At 32.6% G+C, this 22,992-nt stretch overlaps 1 protein-coding gene across 1 annotated transcript; it reads left to right on the top strand.

Annotated features, from left to right (window-relative positions):
* The first annotated feature begins 480 nt into the window (after positions 1-480).
* On the top strand, positions 481-19,474 carry LOC133171860 (calsyntenin-1-like). Its single transcript, XM_061306651.1, has 17 exons — positions 481-654; positions 3,802-3,951; positions 5,417-5,609; positions 7,768-7,976; positions 8,468-8,614; positions 9,077-9,268; positions 9,630-9,896; positions 10,052-10,236; positions 10,440-10,569; positions 10,759-10,913; positions 11,081-11,232; positions 13,655-13,953; positions 14,174-14,350; positions 14,510-14,655; positions 16,800-16,923; positions 17,067-17,254; positions 17,553-19,474. Exons 1-17 carry the CDS (start codon positions 591-593, stop codon positions 17,703-17,705), a joined length of 2,931 nt encoding a protein of 976 aa, XP_061162635.1. The 5' UTR covers positions 481-590; the 3' UTR covers positions 17,706-19,474.
* Positions 19,475-22,992: the final 3,518 nt, after the last annotated feature.

Below are 22,992 nucleotides of genomic sequence, written 5' to 3'. Positions count from 1 at the left end.
TAATTTCAAGGCCATTCTTGTGGTATTTTTATCACAACATGGAAATAAGAATCTACATCATGAAAAAGTTTAAATCTTCACCTTTAAGACAGAAACAAGTAAAAACACGAGGAGACTCAGGTTCAATGAAAGTTTATTGCTTAATGTTGTCCGAAGCAAGGTATGTGTCCGATGCATGGTAAACTCACCCTACTAGAATTTCTTTACAAATTCACACAGAGGAAATCTCTAAAACTAAATTAAACCTAAAATAATATCATATTTATCGGAATATAGGTGTGATAGACTACACAAATTTGTTCTCGGAAGGATGCATGTGTCTTTCAAAAAACTTATGAGTAATCATTTGGTCTTGATAATATTTATATCCATTGTAAATATAAATAAAAATAAAATATGTGTTTTCCATAGTTTGGATTTTCCCGGTTTTCTTTGGTTATTTTGGGATTTGAAACCGGAAGTGTTTACCATGACGTCACCATTAGCATAATGGAATCAATTGTCAGCCATTTTCTACGATAGAAGGCCACAACAAAAGTCGACTGAAGACAACAACGCGATACTTTCTCGTTTTTACGAGAGTTCAAATAATGAAGGCAATATGGGTTATAGGGGCAACCCTTATTTTAATGGATTTTATTTCTGGGATGTCAGGTGAGTTATAATCAAGGTAGATACTTAGACAGGTGTGAAGACCCCCGGCTAGCACTGACAGTGGCCTGTGTATTTACATGTGCATGTTACACCCGTGTATGACAACAAAGATTAATTTGTTTTAACAGATGAAATTTCGTGACATTAGATAAGTTAAAATGATACATATTTACAGAAGAAATTAATTAGATTTAGATCTATTTTGTTCGGAAATCTACTCAGTGCTCCATACAAATAAAAGGACCCACCTTAATAAGCATGATCAGTAGATTTTATTTATTTATTAATTTCTTTTTTGACTGAAATGCACTGTTACTGACAGCCCATTACATGATTTTTTTCCAGTAGTTATTTTGATCTTTAAAACAGTACTGATGAAGTTGAGAAAGCTGTCTGTTCTTATTTGTTTGAAATGATGTAAAAAAAAAAAAAATACTGCATCACAATTCATATCAAAAGACCCCACCAACTTCTTTTAGATAGAAATTAATTGGGGAGGTTGAATTTACCACCTGTAAACATGGTAAAAACAATGACATTCTATAATATGCCTTGAAATGATCGGTATGTCAAGGAGCATAGATAAATTTGGTTTAACTTTGATGTTTCATAGGTAAACTGTTTTAACTAAAGAATTTTGATTTAATTGATGTGGTAAATTGATAATTTTAATAAACTGTCTTGAAATTTCCATAAGCATGTCAAAAACAGGCAATACTTTAGAATATTTATGCATATTAAAATGAATTTATATCAATTATATCCTCTGAGGCTCAGCTAAGAAGCAAATTTCAAAAATAAATACATGTACATGCCTGGCATTTTTTCTAATTTAAAAAAAAAACAAAGTTAAGGGACATATAACTTTCAGAAATATAACAAATTATTGATTATTAAATTATCATGATTACTGAGTGTAAATCTGCAGAAAGAATTCTAAATATTGTGTAGTACTGTCTCTGAAAGAAAGTTGAATGTGAAAAAAAGGAAAAAATGTTTAATTAGCAAAAACTAATGTAGAATCTTCAATAAAAAATGGGTATTAAATCAGTTTTTCTAATTATTGTTTAATTATGAAGTTGGGACAAATCTTCCTTTCCTTTTTTCTCTAGTCTAGAATGTACAATTTGTTGGAAGGTACTTCTCCAATGTTAATCATTAACCTTTTCACTCTCAGACTGGGTCTGGTTAGTATCCAGGTAAATCCAAACTGACAGTAGATGATGTACACGTCCAGCTGCATCCCTATCAGACTTCAAAGGAGAGGAGGAACTTCATTAATATCCCTATTGTATGGCAATCATAAGAGCTGATTCTTATAGATTCCATGTGTTTTATGATGATTGGTTTAATATCTTGGGAATTTAGTGTTCAGGTGCTATATGTGCCTGTAATGTACTCTGTATGATTCTTTCTGAGTGCATCTGAGAATTCTTTTCCCCCTCTCTTTTGAGACAATTGATTATCTTTATAATTAAGAAATCAATATTTTATATTAATCATATTGTCATAGTTATATAATGAAATACTAGCTGCAATCTTTGATTTCATGTATTTGACAAAGGAAGTTGTATTGTTTGATTTATAGATAGATAAAGATTAATGATTCTCTTTGTCTTCTTGCTTTTTTGGAACATGATATTTATCCCCTGCACATACTGCTGGTTTTGTCTTTTTAAATATTATTTTTGTCTTGAATTTAAAAGACAAAAACTTTTATGCTAACATTTAAAATTTATAAATGACTAATTGAAAGATTAAATAGAAATGCACACCTCACACCTGCTGTAAATAAGATTAACATCTTAGAGAAGAAAAATCCTTTTGTTATTTTCATGGAAAATTTTATATTAAAAATTGTGATAATTCAATCAGGATGAGAAATTTCTACTACACCTTTATTCTGAGTCAGGTTTTGAAAATTAATGTGGGTGTAAAAACTGTGTTGTTGATTTTCTTGTTATACTGCTGGTTGCAGTCTTAGTCCACATGAAAGGCCCAGGGCCTTGGGGGAAGGGACAGACATGGTTTATGAATGAAAATGGCTCCCTGTCACACAGGTGTTTGACAGAGTTGCACTTTGTACTTGTTAGAGAGGAATGCCCGAAAGACTTTTTATTCTGTGATAAATACACAGATATAGTAATGCATGTAACACACTCATTTAACACTTGTTAAAACAGGAGTGACTGTCTTGTCAGATTTCAATTGAAAGTTATCACAATTTGTACAATTATATTTTTTTTTGTCATTTTCAAAGGTATAAATGCAGATACATCACCATGAGAACAGCAATCTTAATAAAGAAAAAAATAACTATTTATTGAGAAAATTTAATTTTAAATTACTTAAAAAATATTCTTTGATCTGAAAGTTTGTTTTCATATTCCATTGGTAAAAAAATGAACATAGCATGAACATTAAACATGATTAACTCTCCAAAATCTGTCTTCATTTGGAAGTAAATTTTGAATTTATTTTTTTAGTTGTCAAGGACAGCTGCAGTCTGCAGATTTAATGTTTTCAAGGAATTCTCTTGTTCAAATTTATCATTTTTGTTTTGTAGCTTTACAGAAAAGTTTAGAGATAACATTTAAATATTCCTTATATAAAAATTGCTTGATTTTTGAATTCTCTCCAATGCTATAATGGTTTTTCCTTTGCCTTAAAGCCCCCTAATGTGCTTTAATTTTTTTAATGGAGTGAAAAGCCAACTAATATTTTGAAGTAAACTTTTTTTTTTATTTACAAAACTGAAAGTTCAGATTTACACCATTCTTCGGATTGGAATTGAATTTCTTGATTATCAGCTTATCAGTTAACTTCAAACACAGGGGTCTAACTTACTGAAATAGATCTAGTGAGGGTTAGTTGAATGAAAATTTTAGTTGATCATATTGATACTAAAAATCTTAGGGGAGTGAATAATTTGGTAAATTTTACTCTATAAATAACCAGACACAAAATGACAGATTAATATTTTTTTTCTTCACTATACTGATAAGAATCATAGATTATAATAAGGAAATCTTTAATAATTTTTTTTTTCATACAAGTTGATCCAAATATAGCTTTTTTTTGGCTCAATCAGATCATGAAATATTGTTTATTTTCATATTAAAAGTCCAATATTTTTTTTCCTTTCAGAGACCAATGCACATGATCCAGTAATAAACTCAAAGTTGAAAAATGGCAGGGGATTTCCCGTTTTTCATGGGAACATTACAGAAGGAAGTCGGGTAGTTCAGCTTGACCAACCACTGAAAGCCACAGATGAGGACACTGTGGGTGGGGCAAGTAAGTGACAGACATCTCAGCCTTTCACAGATCATTAGAAATTCTATGTTTTGAAAATTTGAAACTCAGTAACATATATCATTTGTCATGTTTCAGTGCATGAATGAATTGCCAAAAAAAATCTCAAATGTGAAATATGGGCATATAAGTAAAACATTTTGTTTTGTTTTGTTTTTGTTTTTCTTGTTTTTCTTTGCATATCAATGGTATTTCAACCATGTTTATTGCCTGTGAACATACACTTATTACGACTTGATTTAACTTCAGACAAATACTTTTACTGTCATTAGTAAATGTCACTTGGGCTTTTATGCAGTGTAAACTAATGATCCCAATTTGGTGAGCCAAACTGAATTTGTTTTCTTCATGAATGTACCAGGAGAATAGTCCAATGAAGCAGTATTGATTTTAGGTTTTAGGAAACAAAAATTGTACTTATCTTGTAAAACTAGCAGATTTGGGTAGTCATAATGCTAGGTCAGTTTAGATACGTCTGATATTGTCTAACATGATTAATTGTGGCAGAAGTACCTATAAAAGGTTTATAAATCATGTGTTTATAAACCTACCAATGTTTTATAAAATAAAATATGGGATTGAAAGACCTACGTATCTGAAATGGATTATTAATTGTAGAAACAGTCCAAACATATCTTATAGCAACATTGTATTGATTAATTAAAAACCATATTGTTTATAATTTATTCACTTGTATAACATTGCTTAAATTTCTTTGAAGTGGTCTAGGACTTGGAGAACGTTGCATTTTAGATAGTAGACTAAATGACTCTCTTAGTTAATACATAATCTGTACACACAACTTGAACGATAAGATAAATGAGATGTGTTAAGAGTTGAATTAGTTCATTGTCATTATAAGCATGTCAGAATGATGTGATGTCCTTATATGTCGAAATTCTCAGAATTCCTCGAAATCAAAATCTGTGCCACTGTATTTAAATCAGATTATCAAGCAGTACGTAATGTATGATTCCTTCTTTAATGATTATTACCTGCTTGGTGCATATTTTTGTAAGGAATAAAGAACCCTATATTTTTAATTTAAATGCTGTCTGTGCATATTACCTATACTGTTGAAATACCGTACTACTTGTACATAATTACCGTATATACTCGCCTATAAGTCGGTTTTTTGGGAGTTAAACTTTGGTCCAAAACTCTTTATCCGACTTATACGCGAGTTATAAAAAGACTGGTATTTTAGCATGTCAATCCCTCTAATTTATACTTCAAATATACAACGGACTTATAGGCGGACCGACTTGTAGGCGAGTATATACGGTAATTTGAAGTCTACCATTCATGGATTTGTGAGCTTTAAAAGATGAATGTTTATTTTTGACAATATTTTTTTAATCATTTTTAAAAAAGAATATCAATCAACTGATATCAGGATTTATGAAATGAAAAATGGCTAATATGTCTAAATATCTTCAACTTTCAGGGTATATATGTGGATATAGACTTATCTCCCCTCGTAAAAACATTCCATTTACTGTGGAACTGTTGGACAGAACCACAGGAGAAGCCCAGTTGAAAGTGGCCGATGGCCGAAAGGTGTCATTTGAAAAGCGGAAACGGTACAAGTTCTCTGTGATAGCTTATGATTGCGGGCAACCAGCACGTGAATCAAACAGGTAATTTAAACACGTTAAAAAAGGAAAAGCCTGACAATGTTCATTAGACCTCCTGAAGATAAATTTCTTATTCTGTGTTGGGAACCTCCTGGTACCTAACAAACTTTAATGAAATTTCAGGTAGCAAACATAGAATAGTGTATAATATGTATAAGCATGCAAAACGCTGAGGTAAAAGAAGTGCATTTAAACTAAACTCTCAATACTTTGTACATGAGTGCACATTAGTGATCGATTATTTACATCAGGTAGGAGACCACATGATAGATATTTTGAAAACAAACTGGAATATATCTGTTTGGTACATAAATATTTAATCAGGGTCAGTTTTCAGTGGAGACATTGAATGACCAGCCAGGCACTGGTACTGTATAGATCTCATTGATTAAGTTCTTCTGGGTTCTCTATGTGTAATTAAGTGAACAATTGTAAAATTCTGTCCTTTTCAAGTCAGATTTCCTCTCATTGATTAAATTAACTTGATTTATTTTGTCTGTTTTTTGAATGTTTTGCTATCAGCTACTCATCTTTCTGAATTTGAAGCATATATGAACAAAAAAAAAAAACAAAAAAAAACAGGTAAATAAATAAATAAAACTATATAAGTATATTGGCAGAAAAACTTTCAAGTAAAAGAATTACTTAGTTGAAGTAAATTGGATTCTCTGCAAAGACATTTTTGCCCTGAACAAAACTGTGCTTGACATGTATGTCAATTGTCAAAGAAAGTGAATGTACACAAGATGCATTGAAAAGAAATTACAGTTTTATTCAAAAGGTGCTAGAGTGAAGTAAGTTTGATTAAGAATCATTTAATCCTCTGAGGGATGCAATTGATTTTTAACCAGATAGAGATTTAATAATATTTTTAGTAATATAATATAGTTAACCACTGAAAAGGAGTGTAGCAAATTAGAAGAAAAAAAGGCCCAAACTTCTCACAGCTTCATTTAATTTCAGGCTCAATTAAATCATTATTATTTTTTGGGGATCTTGGTGAATACCACCTAGGTGACTTGGTGGGGCTGTGTACAAGGGATGCTTGTTGGGTAAATTTTCTCTGTTGAAAAACAGTAGTTATACCGTATGATTTGATTGACGAGAATGAGGGGGTTATGTTCAGATGAGCAGAGAAACCATTAAGGATGTATTTTACTAAGATGAATTTTTAATAGCTTTTTAGTCAGATAATCACTTTCTGATGTTCAGAAATTGATTTTCTAATGACTAATCGAAATTTTGATTGCTCTATTGAGAGTCATTTTTCCTACAGCAGGCATTTTTCATGGTTTTATACACAATATGATCAAGAACTTGATTATACATGTAGCCTCAGCCTGTTGTACTGTACCATATATTGATACAGTTTATTTTATTTTATAAAACATCTGAAGCAGAATTTGATGAAGTTGAGGATGTAGTTATGTCAAAATACACATTAACAAATAGTACAATTTTTGCCCAATTATTGGAAGAAATGGTTAACAAGTTAATATGTAGTATGGTTAGTTTTCTAACAAATTATAATTTGCTGCATATTCTTGGTGTGAAATAACTGTCTGCTATTGGTTTTTTATTGATTTTTCTGACAGGAAAGATAGAAGCCCAGTAAAATTTGTTGGAGATAGACCCCCAGTCAATAGAGTCAGTTACACTCTAGATAGGAGAAAATGAGAAGGGGACTTTAGGCAGACAGTATTATAGGGTGATGAGAGATTAAATTAGGTGAAAATGAATTAGCAGCATTAAGTTCCTAGTCAACAGATAAATAGCTTGGTATGCCTGGAATTCTTTTGATATGTTTAAAGAAATCGAGTCAAAAAAGAAGAGATTTTTTTGTGGTTACTATCAATTTAAGTTATGGAAAATATATATACCATATGTTGAAGCTTTTTCAACTGAAAAAAAAAAATCTAAAGTAAAAATTTTAGACAAAAAGAGAATGTGATAGCCTTAACATATTATTTTTACAAATAGTTTGATGTAAGCAATGTGACAGTACTGGTCAAAGACTTACTACATGTATATACATAGACATAGTGCAATACTGGTGAATTATAAGATATACTTTTTCCAGTAATTAATTTTGTCAGTAGTTCATCTCTTGATTATGTCTTGACCTAAAATAAATTTTTTGATAAAATGACTTTTTTTTCAGAGCTGTAATTTTCGTTCGGGTAGAAGATGTGGACCGTTTTGCCCCCACTTTTGACAAGCCCGACTATGCTGTAGATCTGGAAGAGGACAGATTATATGACCCCTTGTTCACTTTACATGCCCATGACAAGGACAGGTCAAAAGAGTTCAGACAGATCTGTGAATATGAACTGGAAACCCCCAATGTTCCATTTTCTGTAGATAGAAATGGTGAGTTGTCAAAGAGCATATGCATGTGCATTTTTACAGAGATCAAAATTTACAGTTGTCCTATAATGTCTGATTGTGTGCACAACAAGTAGAATATCTATATGAGATGCTGATAAATATGTGTTTCTGCAAAAAAAAAAGAAAAAAAAGAATAGAAAGAAAACCTAGACAAACTGTTTTTTGTTGAATATTCTTTGTCTGTGCTTAAAAGTAAATTATAATGGTGTCATCGTTATCACGTCGCATTGCATTGAATGTTTAAACTTTTCCTCGGAATGAAAATGTAAATATGATGATGAATAGTTTGTTAAAATGTTTAAAAGTATTGATTGAAGAAGGGAAAGGAAAAATAGAGAATTGCCCACTATGTTTCTTGTTGTTGCATTTGGTAATTATATATCATTATAGATAATTTATAAGATTTTTGTTTTTATTTAAAAAAAAATAATAAGTATTCCAAAAGTTTACAACTTATTTTATCTTTGTTTCAGGAAATATTCGTAATACAGAGAAAGTCTATTACAGAGATAGACATAACTTTATTTTGAAAATCATCGCACGTGACTGTGGGGGAAGGAAGTCAAAGGCTGTGTTTATCAATGTATTAGTCAGGGAAAAATGCAAGCCACAATGGACAAGTAAGCAAAAATCAGAGATAACATTGTATCATAAGAAGCTTTTCTGAAAATCTGTTGCAGTGCAAACAAGCTGTGTTTATTCAGACAGAATTCACCAGCTGTTAGAATGATAAGTACTGACATGATAATCTGTTGAGCATTTTTTACAGATAAAGAATTTCCCTGTAGATTATCTTGTTAATTTTACAGTACTTACACATATATTTGTACAAAGTGACTAAAATTACATATTGACTGGAATATTTAGAAAATGGGCATTTAATTTAAATTCAAATTCTACATTGGAACTTTGGAATTAAAAATTTTTTATCATTCTTTAATGAATATTTTTTCAACTTCAATTATCTTCAGATTACTTTGCTGCTTGATTTTGAATTGTAATGATTTAGATAGAGATAATATTTTAAAATCGACATTCTTTGTAAGATGTCCCTGCTGCAATGCCCATATTTCTATCACTAGATTTCCCAGACCACCTGCAATATCTGGCTGGCAGTGGTAAACAGAGGGTGGCCCCCAAAGCCAGCCTCCGGTGGTGTGATGACACCTGCACCCCTGACCAGGTGACCCTTCAAATGCAGCTGGCCACCAAACACATCGGCAAGGGCTGCGACCGTGATACCTTCTCCATCTCATCACAGAGAAAATTGTGTGGTAAGTTAGATGAACAAAAATCAATACTCTCAATGACCTGTTTCCTTGACCATCAGGACATTGTTCATCTGTTTTCGTTTATGTGTCAATAAAGAAAATGAAGATGAGATCCAAAAGGTGAACATGCATTGATGTCCACAGTGTAATTAAAGGAAAAAAAGATATTTTGAGAAATTCTGTAATAATATTGCCTGTTTTTATGCTGTTTTATTTTATAAACAAATAATTTCTTACAATTATTGTTGATTTGTAATGGAGATTCTTAAAACTGGCATATTTCAACCACTTGCATGATTGATGGTGAAGCTGCAAGTAGACATTTTTAGTACCATTTAAGCTTACACTTTATTAATTCTGTTAGGTGCTAATGATCATGGTGTAGACTTGTTACCATCTCCTAGCCTGACCTCTTCCTGGACACGCTTCCTGCCTACTGACGATGGCAAGGAAAGTGACCAGGTGTTTTACTTTGATGGTGAAAACAATGCTGTAGAGGTGCCAGAAAACATCTTCAACCACACCCTGCATAAGCACTTCTCCATTATGATGTGGATGAAGCATGAACATTCTGAAATCAAGGGTAAAAAGTACCCTAAGGAGCACATCCTTTGCATGTCTGATGGAGATAGTAAGTTTTTAAACTCCTTTTGCGAAAACAGAATTCAGTATCAGTAACGCATTCAGAATTTATTGATAAATATTGATGAATGTCAAACATATTGGAAATCAGTACAAGTCCAAATTGTTTTTCTAAACTTAAGTTATTATGCTTGTTTATTTTAGATATGAATCGTCATCACTACTCATTGTTTGTACATGGAGATAAACTGGTTCTCCTTGTCCGTAGAGAGGCAGCTGACGCCTCTGACATGGAAGTCTTTAAGCCTGCTGAATGGCGGTGGAAAATTTCTGAGATCAACCAAAGAGATGAGTGGCACCATTATGCCATCAGCATGAATTTCCCTCATGTAAGTACAGTGTATTGAATACTATATGATAAATGGTTCTTACTGATCTCTAACTTTGCCTAAATATTGTCCTGTTTATGTTGTCATGAAGCATTTTTGAATCTTTTTGATGAAATGAAATATTTCATTAAGTTTTGCTTTTATCAAATTGAGTTATTTATATGTGTGACTTTCTCATTTTGGCATATTGTCTCTGCCTCCAGGTCCAATTGTTTGTTGATGGGAACTTGGTGATACCCAGTGATGAAAATTCAGAGGTTGTTGATGATTGGCCACTTCACAAGACTAACAAAGTTCATGACACCAAACTTATTGTTGGAGCTTGCTGGGAAGGTATGTACCAATATGTGGTCTCTGACTCTGTGAATAGCTTCCGTGTTATAAAGCTTATTATCTTTGGAGAGTATAGTTTAATCCTCCACGTAGTACATTACTTCACCTTTTTCAAAGTCAAAAAAAGTATGCATAAGATAGAAGCAGTGTTTTCAAACATTCACCAGCAGAAAATCTTGAATTTTTCAGGTGGCCATCATAAATTTAACCACTATTTCCGTGGCTATTTGGCTGGTTTGTCAATCTTAAAGGGCAAGACAGAAAGTGAGAGGGTCATTCGATGTCTGAACAACTGCCAAGAAAACTTAGACTTCAGTGCTCTCAGTGCCATGCATAGTGGAACAGTAAGATCTTGTCCCTCTAGTTGATGATTTTTGATACATTTATTTATTGTATAGTTTTCAGTGTTGTATCTTAGTTGTTTAATTCATCTTTGCAAGCATCATCAAAGTCATTTAGAGAATTAGTATTTAAACAGAAAAGAGCTTACATTATTTTCTTGTTTTTGCAGACTGTGAGCTTTAATAGACAGATGACAGACTTCCGAATTCAGAGTAAGAATGTGTCTGAGGTGCAGGCTTTATTGAGAGAAGTACACTACATCAATAGCAGAAAATTCCCCACTCCAGGCAGGCGAAATCTCACAGTGTCTACAGCTATTCAGTAAGTTCTTGTGAATTATTAGGTCACCTGAGTCACTCATGTGACCTATTGCTATCTCTTTTCGTCCATCGTCGTTCGTCGGTCATAAACTTTTGAACATTTTCAGCTTCTTCTCTGGAACCAGCAAACCAATTTCAACCAATTTTGGCATATAGCATCTATAGGTGAAGGGGAACAAAAATTGTGAAATTCGTGGCCCCTGCCCCCCTGGGGCCTGAGGGGTGGGGCCAAAACCATCAAAATTAATGCAATCTTTAAAAATCTTCTTCTTTACTCCTGGACATCAAGCAGTTAAACTGTAGGCATGATTGTAATAAGCATTGAGCCCTCTACCAAAATTTTGAAATTCATGGCCCCAGGGTCAGGGGTTCTGGTGCTAGGGCGGGGCTATATAGATCATACAGTGAAAGTGCATTATTTCTTTGAAAATCTTCTTCTCTACTCCTGGGTATTATTGAAATAAATTGAATACATAGTTATGATAAACAAGGGTGACTCTACCAAAATTGTGAAATTCATAGCCCCAGGCTCAGGGGTTCTGGTGCTAGGGCGGGGCTATATAGATCATATAGTGAAAGTTCATTATTTCTTTGAAAATCTTCTTCTCTACTCTTGGGTATTATTTAAACAAATTAAATACAATTAAAAACAAATACATAGTTATGATAAGCAAGGATGCCTCTTCCAAAATTGTGAATTTCATGACCCCTGGATCAGAGGTTCTGATGTTAGGGCGGCCTCTATTTATTATATAGTGAAAATGCATAAATGCTTTAAAAATCTTTTCTGCACCTGGGCATATCAGAGGCAAAAAGAGTAGAAGTTTTAATAAGGAAGGGTATTTTTACCAGATTTTTGAACATCAAGACCATTTCGTCAAGTGTTCTGGTCCAGGCCAGGGCTCTATTAATTTGTATTCTACTGAGAGGAGTTATTCCCCTTTGCCATTTACTTGGGATAATTAATCACTGTAAATAATGTACTTGAAAGGTTAATAGAATAAGAGAATTATGCAAGAATTTTTATTGTATAATACAAAAAGTACTTTCATAATTTTAATGATCAGGTAGACTTGTAAGTAATAGATAAATAAAAATGAGAAGTAAATAACTTGTCTTATTAAATGTTCATCAAAGACCAAGAGAGGCCAATGTAAAAGATTTCAACAAGGAATTAAAAGAGATTAAAAGAGTAGAGAAGCACTGATAGTTTGTTTATATACTGTGTGGTGAGAGTGATAAATGGGGAACAGATTAGAACCTAATTTATGAACTGTTAATGAATACTAGACTAATTATTTTGTTGATCCTGATCACCCTATTTTTCTTGCTTTTGGGCAACAAAGCTTCACCTTTCAGTTCATTTTATACTGTATGGATCCTCTAAATTGTTGTATTATACTCAGGTGACCGTTAAGGCCCTTGGCCTCTTGTTTAATTTAAAAATGTGCCTAGATAAAACTGCATTTTAATCTATACACTTATTTCATGACTATGAGGGGAACAGTCAGACTGTTGTCCCGAAGTAATGGGGAAAACCTGGGGAACTGTTGCCCGAGGCCTTCGGCCTCAGGCAACAGTTTCCCAGGTCTTCCCCATTATCGAGGGACAACAGTTTGACTGTTTCCCGAGTTGTCATGAAATAAGTGTTTTATTATGTACTATATAATTTCTTAAAGTAATGATATAGACACATACAAAGTATGCATTATTTCTTAGTGTTATCATGCCCAATAAATATTGATGTATACATGTATTGTTTAATAAAAAACATAAGATGACTTGAAGGTTTGAATATAGCACGCTGAATCGGGACGTTTTAAAATGCAAAGATCTATAGAGAGTGAAAGGGGCCTACATTTTTCCAAAATTACCCTCAGAAAAGGTGTTCTTGTCCTCTTCTTTCAAATGATATTAAATTGAATATATATATTTATTTGGGTAACAGGATTACTCTTCAAATGATAATTTCAAATTTATTGCCAAGAAAATGCTTCAATTTATACATAATTCAATATTATAACTGTAAAGTACGGGAAATTAATTATGACGTCATAATGGATTAGTTCAGCCATGCAACAGTTCATTCTGTGACCGGGTAAACAGTTTTTGACTGTTTCATGATGTGCAAAAAACATTAAAATGATTCAGGAAACAGTTCAAAATGCCTAATTACAATTTATATAGTAGGTTAGGTAATAAAGCTTTTGTTAAATATTACACCAGTATGAGCACTTGTTTTTGAATTCAGAATGGACACAATTACATTGTGCCTTTGGACAGATATAGATAGACTGTTTGTGTAGGTGACATGCACATACATTTGTACATTTAAATTATTCCTTGTTACAAACCAGGTATCAAACATCTGTTCATAGAGATGAGGATATGTCATTATTAACAACTGTCATAATGATTTTCAGTTGTGGGTCAGTTGAAACCTTCCTCCCTAAAGTGGACAGCTATATCCTGGTCAGACCAGCAGCCACACCCTCTATTACCCTCCGAGGACACCCTTCCATCAGAGCCACTGAGGACAAACTCAAGGCTGGCGTGAGGATTTTTGAGGACATCAATATATCTGTAGATTTTGCTGTAGAGAAAACTGGAGGAAAGGTGAACCATATTCTTGGAGAAGATGAAATTAAAGATGGTAATTCTGATATAGAACTGGGCAAAGAGGAGAAACTGCAGTTGAAATTGGAGAGGAAGAAGGCAAAACGTAAGTATAAACTGATTAAAGCATAAAAAAAATTAAAGAGAAGACAATTTATATGAGGAATTTAAAGATTGTAGTTAATTTGGTATGCATTGTTATGTTAAAAAAAGCACAGACAAATTTTGAAACAAAAATATGAAGGAAGATTTTTCAAAATCATTTATGGTGATTATGGTTTCATGCAAATGAACAGTGGTTATTATTATTTTTTTTTTTTTTACAGAAGACACAATCAGCAAGGTTTCAGATGCCCAGTTGATCCTGTTAGACATGTGCACTGTGAAGGCAGATCCCCCTCTTGATCTTTATCATGAAAGGCTAGAACTACCCACATCCATTATGAATGAATTCAACATGAAAATTGAGGGCACACAAACTAGTGAGGGCCTGGTAATTTCGAGTAAGTGGAACTTTTCTGTACACTTAACACTTATACATGTGTACATCAGACTGTTTCAACTTCTGCAATCATATCTAATGTGATTCTGAAACCAGACCCAATCTTGCAACAAATTGGTTATTCTTCAAAGAATTCATCATGAGGTTGACAATATTTCAGATGCAGATAACATCGAGGATTATGTCTTGGTGCTGAGAGGAATTCTGTATGTCCATGAAAAAGATAAACCATTTACAGGACGTAGCTTCCATTTGTCATGTTCTTCACAGAATGGTCGCTTTATCAGCAATTTCATGGACATCAAGGTATTTTTTTATTGTATATAAGTAAGACTTGCAGGTACAGTACATTGTACATATAGAAATGAAAACTGTGAGTTACAAATTGTTATTTTATGCCCAACCTTGAATATGGCTGGGGCATATAGTGTTTGTCATTTTTTTTCCATCCCTCTGTACTTCCATTTGTCCAACCATCACACTTTGCATTTAGCCAAGTTTCAAAAACACTATTCAAGAAATATTAACCAAAATTCATACACTGATGCATATTGATGAGTGTGATTCTCTGTGACCTTGACCTCACTAATCCCAAATTTTGTGTTTAGCTCAGTTTCAAAGAAAATATTCAGATACATGTATTTTAATCAAACTCATAACTCTATACATATTGATGAGAACTTTTCAACTGTGTCATTGTTTTCTCACTCTGACCTTCCCTGCGACCTTGAGCTCATTATTTCCCTATTTAAGGTTTAGCTCAATTTCAAAGTAATTTCTGTCAAAACTCATGAAGTTCTCTATGATCTTGACCCCACTTTTTGTATTTAACATTTGAAATTTTTAGAGAATTTGCCTTGTGTGAAAATATTTCAAAATACTGTAGACTTAAAATTTTCTTTTTGTGTGCGATTAATTTATGTTGTGTAGGCAGACACAGATTTTCCATAGAAATTTGTCACAGCATACTTAAAGCTCATTTAAGACAAATATTTAAAATATTTTTATTGAACTTTGTCTATTGAACAAAGGAGATGGGTGAACATGACGAGCAATAAGCCTATAGTGTGACAAACATGAAGATGAAAAATTAAATTTCAATTATATCAAAATTTTCCTTGATATTTTGTCTAACATTAAATTATACTTTATGTAAAATCTCTATAATTTGCAAAAATCCGTCAAAGATTGAAATTATTTGCCTGTGAAATATTAGACACACACTAAAACGGGCAAAAAGAGTCATTTTCTCATACTATAATACTAATTTTCGATATGAGTGGGTCTTCGCTCCACCTTTTTGAAAGTTAATTCTCAAAGTTTGCATAAAAATATACATTTTTTGGTTACCAAAAATATGGAGCAATGACCCACTATACCTTAAAAATATACTTTTTTGACATAACATTCGCATCTTTTCGAGAAATACTTGAAGTCCATTAAGTCAAGGGTCATATCACAAACATGATTTAAATGCCACTATTCATCAGGACTTGTGTAGACTAGTGGTTAGCGTGCTAGTCTCGAAAGAAAATAATACTCAGGATTTTTATTGCTAGGGTTCAAACCCCACGAATACCACATTAATTTTTTTAATAAAAGAATAAATTTTGCCGAGAAAATTTTCCTCAGAAAAGTTTTGTTTATCATAATTTCATAAATTTCAATAATGAGAACTTTACTCTAAATACTAAATTCACAAACTGAACATGATTTTTATATATCTGAAGCTATAGGCTTTCTGCACGCTATGTTCGCCCATCTCCTTTGGTGAGAGTAATGAGTGTGTGTCATAATATTTTTGATCTTGACCTTCCTTAAGGTATCCGACCCATATTAGGACTTAATTTTCTAACCTTAAATATCCATCCTATATTAAATACTTTGATATTAATTCAAAGCATTTTAGAGTAGTAAAGGATTTACCAAGAGAAATTTTCAAAAATATAATTACCTAAGCAGTAATTAATTAATGAAGATTGCATTGATGTTTATGGGGACAAGAAAATTTTTGAAAATAAAACTTTTAATACTAAGAATATCAAAAAATGCTTTGGTGGAAAGATGTATTTAATTATAAGGAATAGAAAAGCGATTGAAAACTAAATTTTTACCAGATAGATTTTTCAGAATTGATTTTTATTGATTAAAAGCAAAGGGGGATAACTCTTCAAGGACAGGACAAGGTCAAAAATTAGGACACATTCCGCTCTTACATATTGATACTAAAACATGAAGATTATGTCTACATATACTGAGTATTCAGCCAATATATATCTGTTATACATTCAGATTCACTGAATCTGAGGCTATTATGGGTCGGATACCTTAAATTATATAATTTCATAAAGGATAACTTCATAAAAAAACACACACACCTATAAATCTCTGCAAGAGCATTATATCCTGTATATGCATTAAGAGATCATATATAAAAAATATTCTTCCAGGTAATAAAGGTCGAAGAAGAAAATAATGTGATTCTGCCAATGAGAGCCCAGCAGGCTGTTCAGCATATTCAGCTACCCTCTGTTAGTGGGACAGGCAATATGGCTGTCGGAGCAGCTTCTCCAAGTAAGTAGGCCATATGATCATGTTTCAGTTGGGAGAAAAATTGTCTTGTTCTGATGTGAACGTATGTTATCTTGCAAAAAGCAAGTTAAAGTTACATGTATTTTCACTGTATGTAAAACTGGCTTTTCTTATTCCTTAAACAGATGTAGGTATGGTGGCAATTATTGTGGTGTGTGTGGGCTTCCTCTTATTCATGATTATTCTGGGGGTCATCAGAATCCGTGCGGCCCACAGAAGGACCCAGGTTGTACAGGTAGAGCCAGAGATGGAGTGGGACAACGAAATGAACCTCACTGTCAATCCCATGGATGAGGAGACACACCCACTGCATGTAAGTTTTCACATCATGTCTTGTAAATTTTTTATAGAAATGATGAATGAGAAGATGACAGTTTATGGCTGTTCAGAATATATGTTTAGACTTATTTCTTCATTTGATTTGATTTTGTGGTGTAGATTTTAGAGCATATGTTATTGAAATAATTTTTCTCTAAAACTGAGATGTCAGACAGTTTTTGCTAAACTGAAACATTTCATTTAATTAAATGTAAAAAAAAAGAAATGGGAGATTGGATTGGGAAATCTTAAACATACCTGTATATTGTTGTAGCTACATTTCTGTGTTCCAGGTGTTTGATTATGATGAGGGTGTTGGGAAGTCGATGAGGGATGACAGCGACTCTGAGGATGATTGCAGTAGTTATCATGAGGAGGAGGGGGACGATTCCTCAGATGAGGAAACAGTGCCCAAAAAAGAATTAGAATGGGACAATGAACTGTGAGGAAATATAAATCAAACATTTCTGTTGAAAGAATTTTGATTAAATTTTTGATTTCAACTTTTAAAAAAAAACTTACAGTAGGAGTAAATCCCACCGAGTTAAGACTTACTGGGTTTTTTTTAAGTCTGTTACTTACATGAAATTAGTGATAAGGCAGTAAAGTAAAATTTTAAAAGTGATAAATGTGTAATATTTGAATTTTATTGTATAAACATTTTTTTTTTAAATCACAGTACAAATGTGCACAATTTATTCATACAAGCAAATACATTTGTTGACTGAGCTGTTATTGTTAAGACTTGTACCTAAGAAAATCATATCAATGACATTCACATTAGGGTTAAGTTGCCATGGTGATCATGATGCTTTAATGTCCACTTTCTGTCATTATGTTGTGTTTTTGTTTAATTATGTATGGTGCTGTTACTCAAAGTAAAGAGTATTTCTTTTTTGAGGGTTTAATTTTAGAACTGCAGGTGAAGTACATTTATATGACATTTACTTCAGTTAAAAGTACACATAGGTACTGTAAATTTTACTTCCTCTTAAATTATGTATTAGGTTTATTCCTAGAAATTCTTATTAAGTTTTACCTTTCCATTTTTTAAAGAAATCTATCTTTATAATTCACGTGTTGTGAATTTAATATTTGTATATATAGAATTTATAGATAAATGTAATGTAAACTTTGATGTGAATATTTTAGCAAAGGTTGTATAATCTTCAATATAATTATTTTTTTTTTAAATTTTGATTTATTTTAAAAGCACTTTTACAACATTCCATTTATTTCTTAGTCAGTTAATACGATGTACATGTATACACATTTCATCTGTTTGTTTTCTAAGGTCATAAGCTCAGTATTGACTTTTTAGAGGAATTATGATATTTCAGGGCTTACATTACGTGTTGTGATTATCATTGTTTGTGATTCTTTTGTCTGTAGCTAAGCAATCTCAACTATGTATTTCTCATATCAATACAGACTTGTTCTCAAAAAAAAAAAACATACCTAATCTCCCAATGTGTAACACTGTTGGTATTCTAAAATGAAAGCTTTTTTTTTGGCATATATATGTACAGCCAACAATTAGATTGTTGAATGATACATTTTATGTTTAATGATATTTTATACCAGTGTCCAATATGAAAAGTATTTTTTTTTACTTAATTCTTGGATGTACGTGTAATTGTGAAATTAGATTATTTGCATATTACAAAGAATTTTGTCCATTCCATAATTTTTACTGTTTTTAATCATTTCATTCCACACAGACATTCATTGAATAACAAAAAGGTTTCTCAGATGTATATACAAGTAGTGTTGCAAGATACCTTCATTCCATGAACAGACTACATGTAGTTCACTTGAAAGTTTTCAGCAATAAAATGTGTAATTTTTGCATAATACAGTATTTTAATTTGCAATTTGGATGTAAGTTAATGATTATGGGCATTTTAGACTTATTATAACTGCTTTTCTTTTTTTGTGGCATAAACTTTGCTGCTACCATTTTTATAATGTTCATGTAATTTGAATTATACTCTATATACTACCAAAAAGAAACATATACATAGGTTTATCATCATTTGCTATTTGAGCCTTTTTTGAACTACATAAATCCAAAGGAAAACTAGACACAAACTTGTCTTTATTGAGGAATTTCTTTAAAGAGTACATGTTGGAACATTTTGTCAATTTGGCCACACAATGAATATGGCATGTAGTGTAAATCATTTTTGTAAATAAAAGAGGCTATCATATTAAATTTGTCAGTTATATTTTGAAAAAGAAACTCCTTTGTTTCTACCTCATTGAGCTGGAGGTTCATAAAAAGATAGATATGCCCCTTTCAGAGAAAAACAAGATGTGTTTGTGAAACACTGATGCCCCCATATGGCAACTTATAGCAAAGGTTAAACTTTCTCAAATGCAAATCAAATATGTTGGTACCCAAAGTAAGGTTTTGTCCTGAGGAATATAACTGTGAAATATGAAAGCCCTAGCAGCAACCATTGAAAAGATATGGAAAAGGTTGAAGTTTTTCAAAAGTTAGTCAAACATCAATGTCAAGGTCAATTGATCAAAATTAATGGTGCCCAAGGAAAGGCCTTAATTCTCACAAGAAATAAACGTCCTGGCACCAACCATTCAAAAAGACATGGCCAAGGTTAAAGTTTTTCAAAAGTAGGTCAAATTCCAAGGTCAAAGGGTCAAAGTTGTTGGTATCCAAAGTAAGATCTTGTCACAAAGATTACACATGTGAAGAATGAAACCCCTAGCACCAACTGTTCATAAGTCATGGCCAAGGTTAAAGTTTTCCAAATGTAGACTAATTTACAACACTGAACAAGTTTCAACTTTGACGCAACTGTTTTTTAGCTCACCTGAGCCGAAGGCTCAAGTGAGCTTTTCTAATCACATTTTGTCTGTAGTCTGTCTGTCTGTCTGTCCGTCTGTAAACTTTTCACATTTTCAACTTCTTCTTAAGAACCACTAGGCCAATTTCAACCAAACTTGCCACAAAGTATCCTTGGGTAAAGGGGATTCAAGTTTGTTCAGATGAAGGGCCATGCCCTCTTTCAAGGGGAGATAATAAAGAAATAGTGAAAAATTAATAGCATCTTTTAAAAATCTTCTTCATAAGAACCACAAAGCCAGGGAAGATGAAACTCATGTGGAAGCATCCTCAGGTAGTGTAGATTCAAGTTTGTTCAAATCATGACCCCCAGGGGTAGGGCTGGGCCACAGTGGAGGATCAAAGTTTTACATAGAAATACATAGGAAAAACCTTGAAAAATCTTCTCAAGAACAGCAAAGCCATGATGAGTCATATTTATATGGAAGCATCCTCAGGTAGTGTAAATTCAAGTTTGTTCAAATAATGACCCCCGGGGGTAGGGCGGGGCCACAATGGAGGATCAAAGTTTTACATAGAAATGTATAGGAAAAATCTTTAAAAATCTTCTCAATAACAGCAAAGCCCAAATTGGTCATATTTATATGGAAGCATCCTCAGGTAGTGTAGATTCAAATTTGTTCAAATCCTGACCCCCCGGGGTAGGGCGGGGCCACAATGGAGGATCAAAGTTTTACATAGAAATATATAGGAAAAATCTTTAAAAATCTTCTTCTCAGGAACAGCAAAGCCCTGATTGATCCTATTTATGTGGAAGTATCCTCAGGTGTGTAGATTTAAGTTTATTCAAATCATGACCCCCTGGGGTAGGGTGGGGCCACAATGGAGGATCAAAGTCTGAAATAGAAATATATATTAGGAAGATAGCTTCTGATGAAGAACTGCAAAGCCATGATTAGTCATTTTGATAAGGAAGCATCCTTAGGTAGTGTAGATTCAAGTTTGTTAAAATGATGACCGCAGGGGATTGAAAATTTTACATAGGAACATATAGGAAAATATTTTCTTCTCAAGAACTGAAAATCATGTTTAGTCATTTTGATATGGAAGCATCCTCAGGTAGTGTAAATTCAATTTTGGTTCAAATGATGACCCCCGAGGGTAGGCTGGGGCCCAATAGGGGGATCAAAAGTTTTACATAAGAACATATAGAAAAATATATTTCTTCTCAAGAACAGAAAAGCTATGTTTAGTCATATTGATACGGAAGCATCCTCAGATAGTGTAGATTCAAGTTTGTTCAAATGATAACCCCTGGGATAGGGAGGAGCCACAATGGGGGATCAAATATTTACAAAGGAATATATGGGAAATTTTTTAAAAATCTTCTCAAGTACAACAAAGCCATTTGTTATATTGACATGGAAGTATCATCAGGTAGTTTAAAATTCAAGCCCCCCCCCCCCCCCCCCCCCCCCCGTAATCTTTTCAATACTGAACTGATTTGTGCTTTTGCCTTGCCAATGTGCTCAGGTGAGCGGTGTGGCCCATGGGCCTCTTTTTTTTTTTTTTTTTTTTTTTAATAATTTAAACAAAATAATTCTGCTGAAAATTTGCTAGCATAGAGTAGTTTTGCAGTATATAGCTGATATTTTTAAAAGAGTGTAGTATTATTTACTGGTGACTTCCAGTTAGATTGCATGCTTCAAAATCGATCTTTTTCAACCTTCACTAGGACATTCTTCTCTTGCTGAATGTGATATAGACATAAAATATGGATAATAAATCCACATATGAGGTCCACTGATATCACAAATAGCATTTACACCTAGAAATAGTACAAGAATGGTTAATTATCAATATAATCTATAATTTCATAGGTTGTAATAATGCAATGATATATTGGAATACCTAACATTCATCATATAAATTAAATGCAGAAAGAAGTACACCCCCTACTTTGCATGTTAGCCATAATTACTCGGTGCTTATGATGTACAGTAAAACTGAATAAGAAGTATATGTAAGTTATGATAATTTGTAAATTCTGTGATTTATGTTGCACTGCAAAATATGTTCATTTAACACTTACATTTACAGATATACATGTATAAACATTTAAAGTAAAATGCATGTTTTATCGGTAAATAATAATTTATATCAAACAATCAAATTCAAAGATTTGTGGTCCCCTGCTTTCAGACTGTCTTAGTGGTTGAGATATTGTAAATGTCTTGTCTCTATATCCTACCTTGTCTGTCCATCATACAAAAAAGGTTTAAATTTTTGAATTAATAGTTATAAAAGTTACACTCAAGGTTAAAGTTTCTAAAAATTTCATCAATCTTCAAGATCAAGGTCATGATGGAAGTCATATTATCATTGGTAAAGTACAGGTAAAATATGAAAGCCCTATCTTCTATCATTCAGAAGTTCTTACCAGTGCATCAAATTTGAAAAGTCTTGGGATCAAAAACCATAGTTCATTTAGAAAGGTCTTGGAACAAGTAATGCACGTGTCAAATATGAATGCTCTATCTTCTCTTATTCAAAAGCAATCTCCAATGTTCTAAGTTTTGAAATAGGTCAATGGTTCAAAAATCATAGTTCATTTGGAAAGGTCTTGTCTCAGAAAATGCACGGGTCAAACATGAATGCCTACTTTCTCTCATTCAAAAGTTATCACCAATTTTAAGATTTTTGAAAAGTAGGACAAACATAAAGGTTTTGGGGTCAAAAGTCATCAATATTACATTTGGAAGGTCTTTTCAAAGGTAATACACATCAAAAATGAACACGGCATATCAAAAGTTATTACCAATGTTAATTTTGTTGAAAAGTAGGTCAAAGGTCAAGGGTCAAAGATCACAGTACATTTAGAAAGGTCTTGTCACAGGTAATGCATATGTCAAATATGAATGTCCTGT

Source organism: Saccostrea echinata, unplaced genomic scaffold (genome assembly GCF_033153115.1).
Source record: "Saccostrea echinata isolate AGI-Se365-2 ecotype Australia unplaced genomic scaffold, CSIRO_AGI_Sech_v1 ptg000054l, whole genome shotgun sequence".
Classification (NCBI taxonomy): Eukaryota; Metazoa; Mollusca; class Bivalvia; order Ostreida; family Ostreidae; genus Saccostrea; species Saccostrea echinata.
Note: the sequence above shows the minus strand (reverse complement) of the source record. Positions and strands in the feature narration are given on the sequence as shown.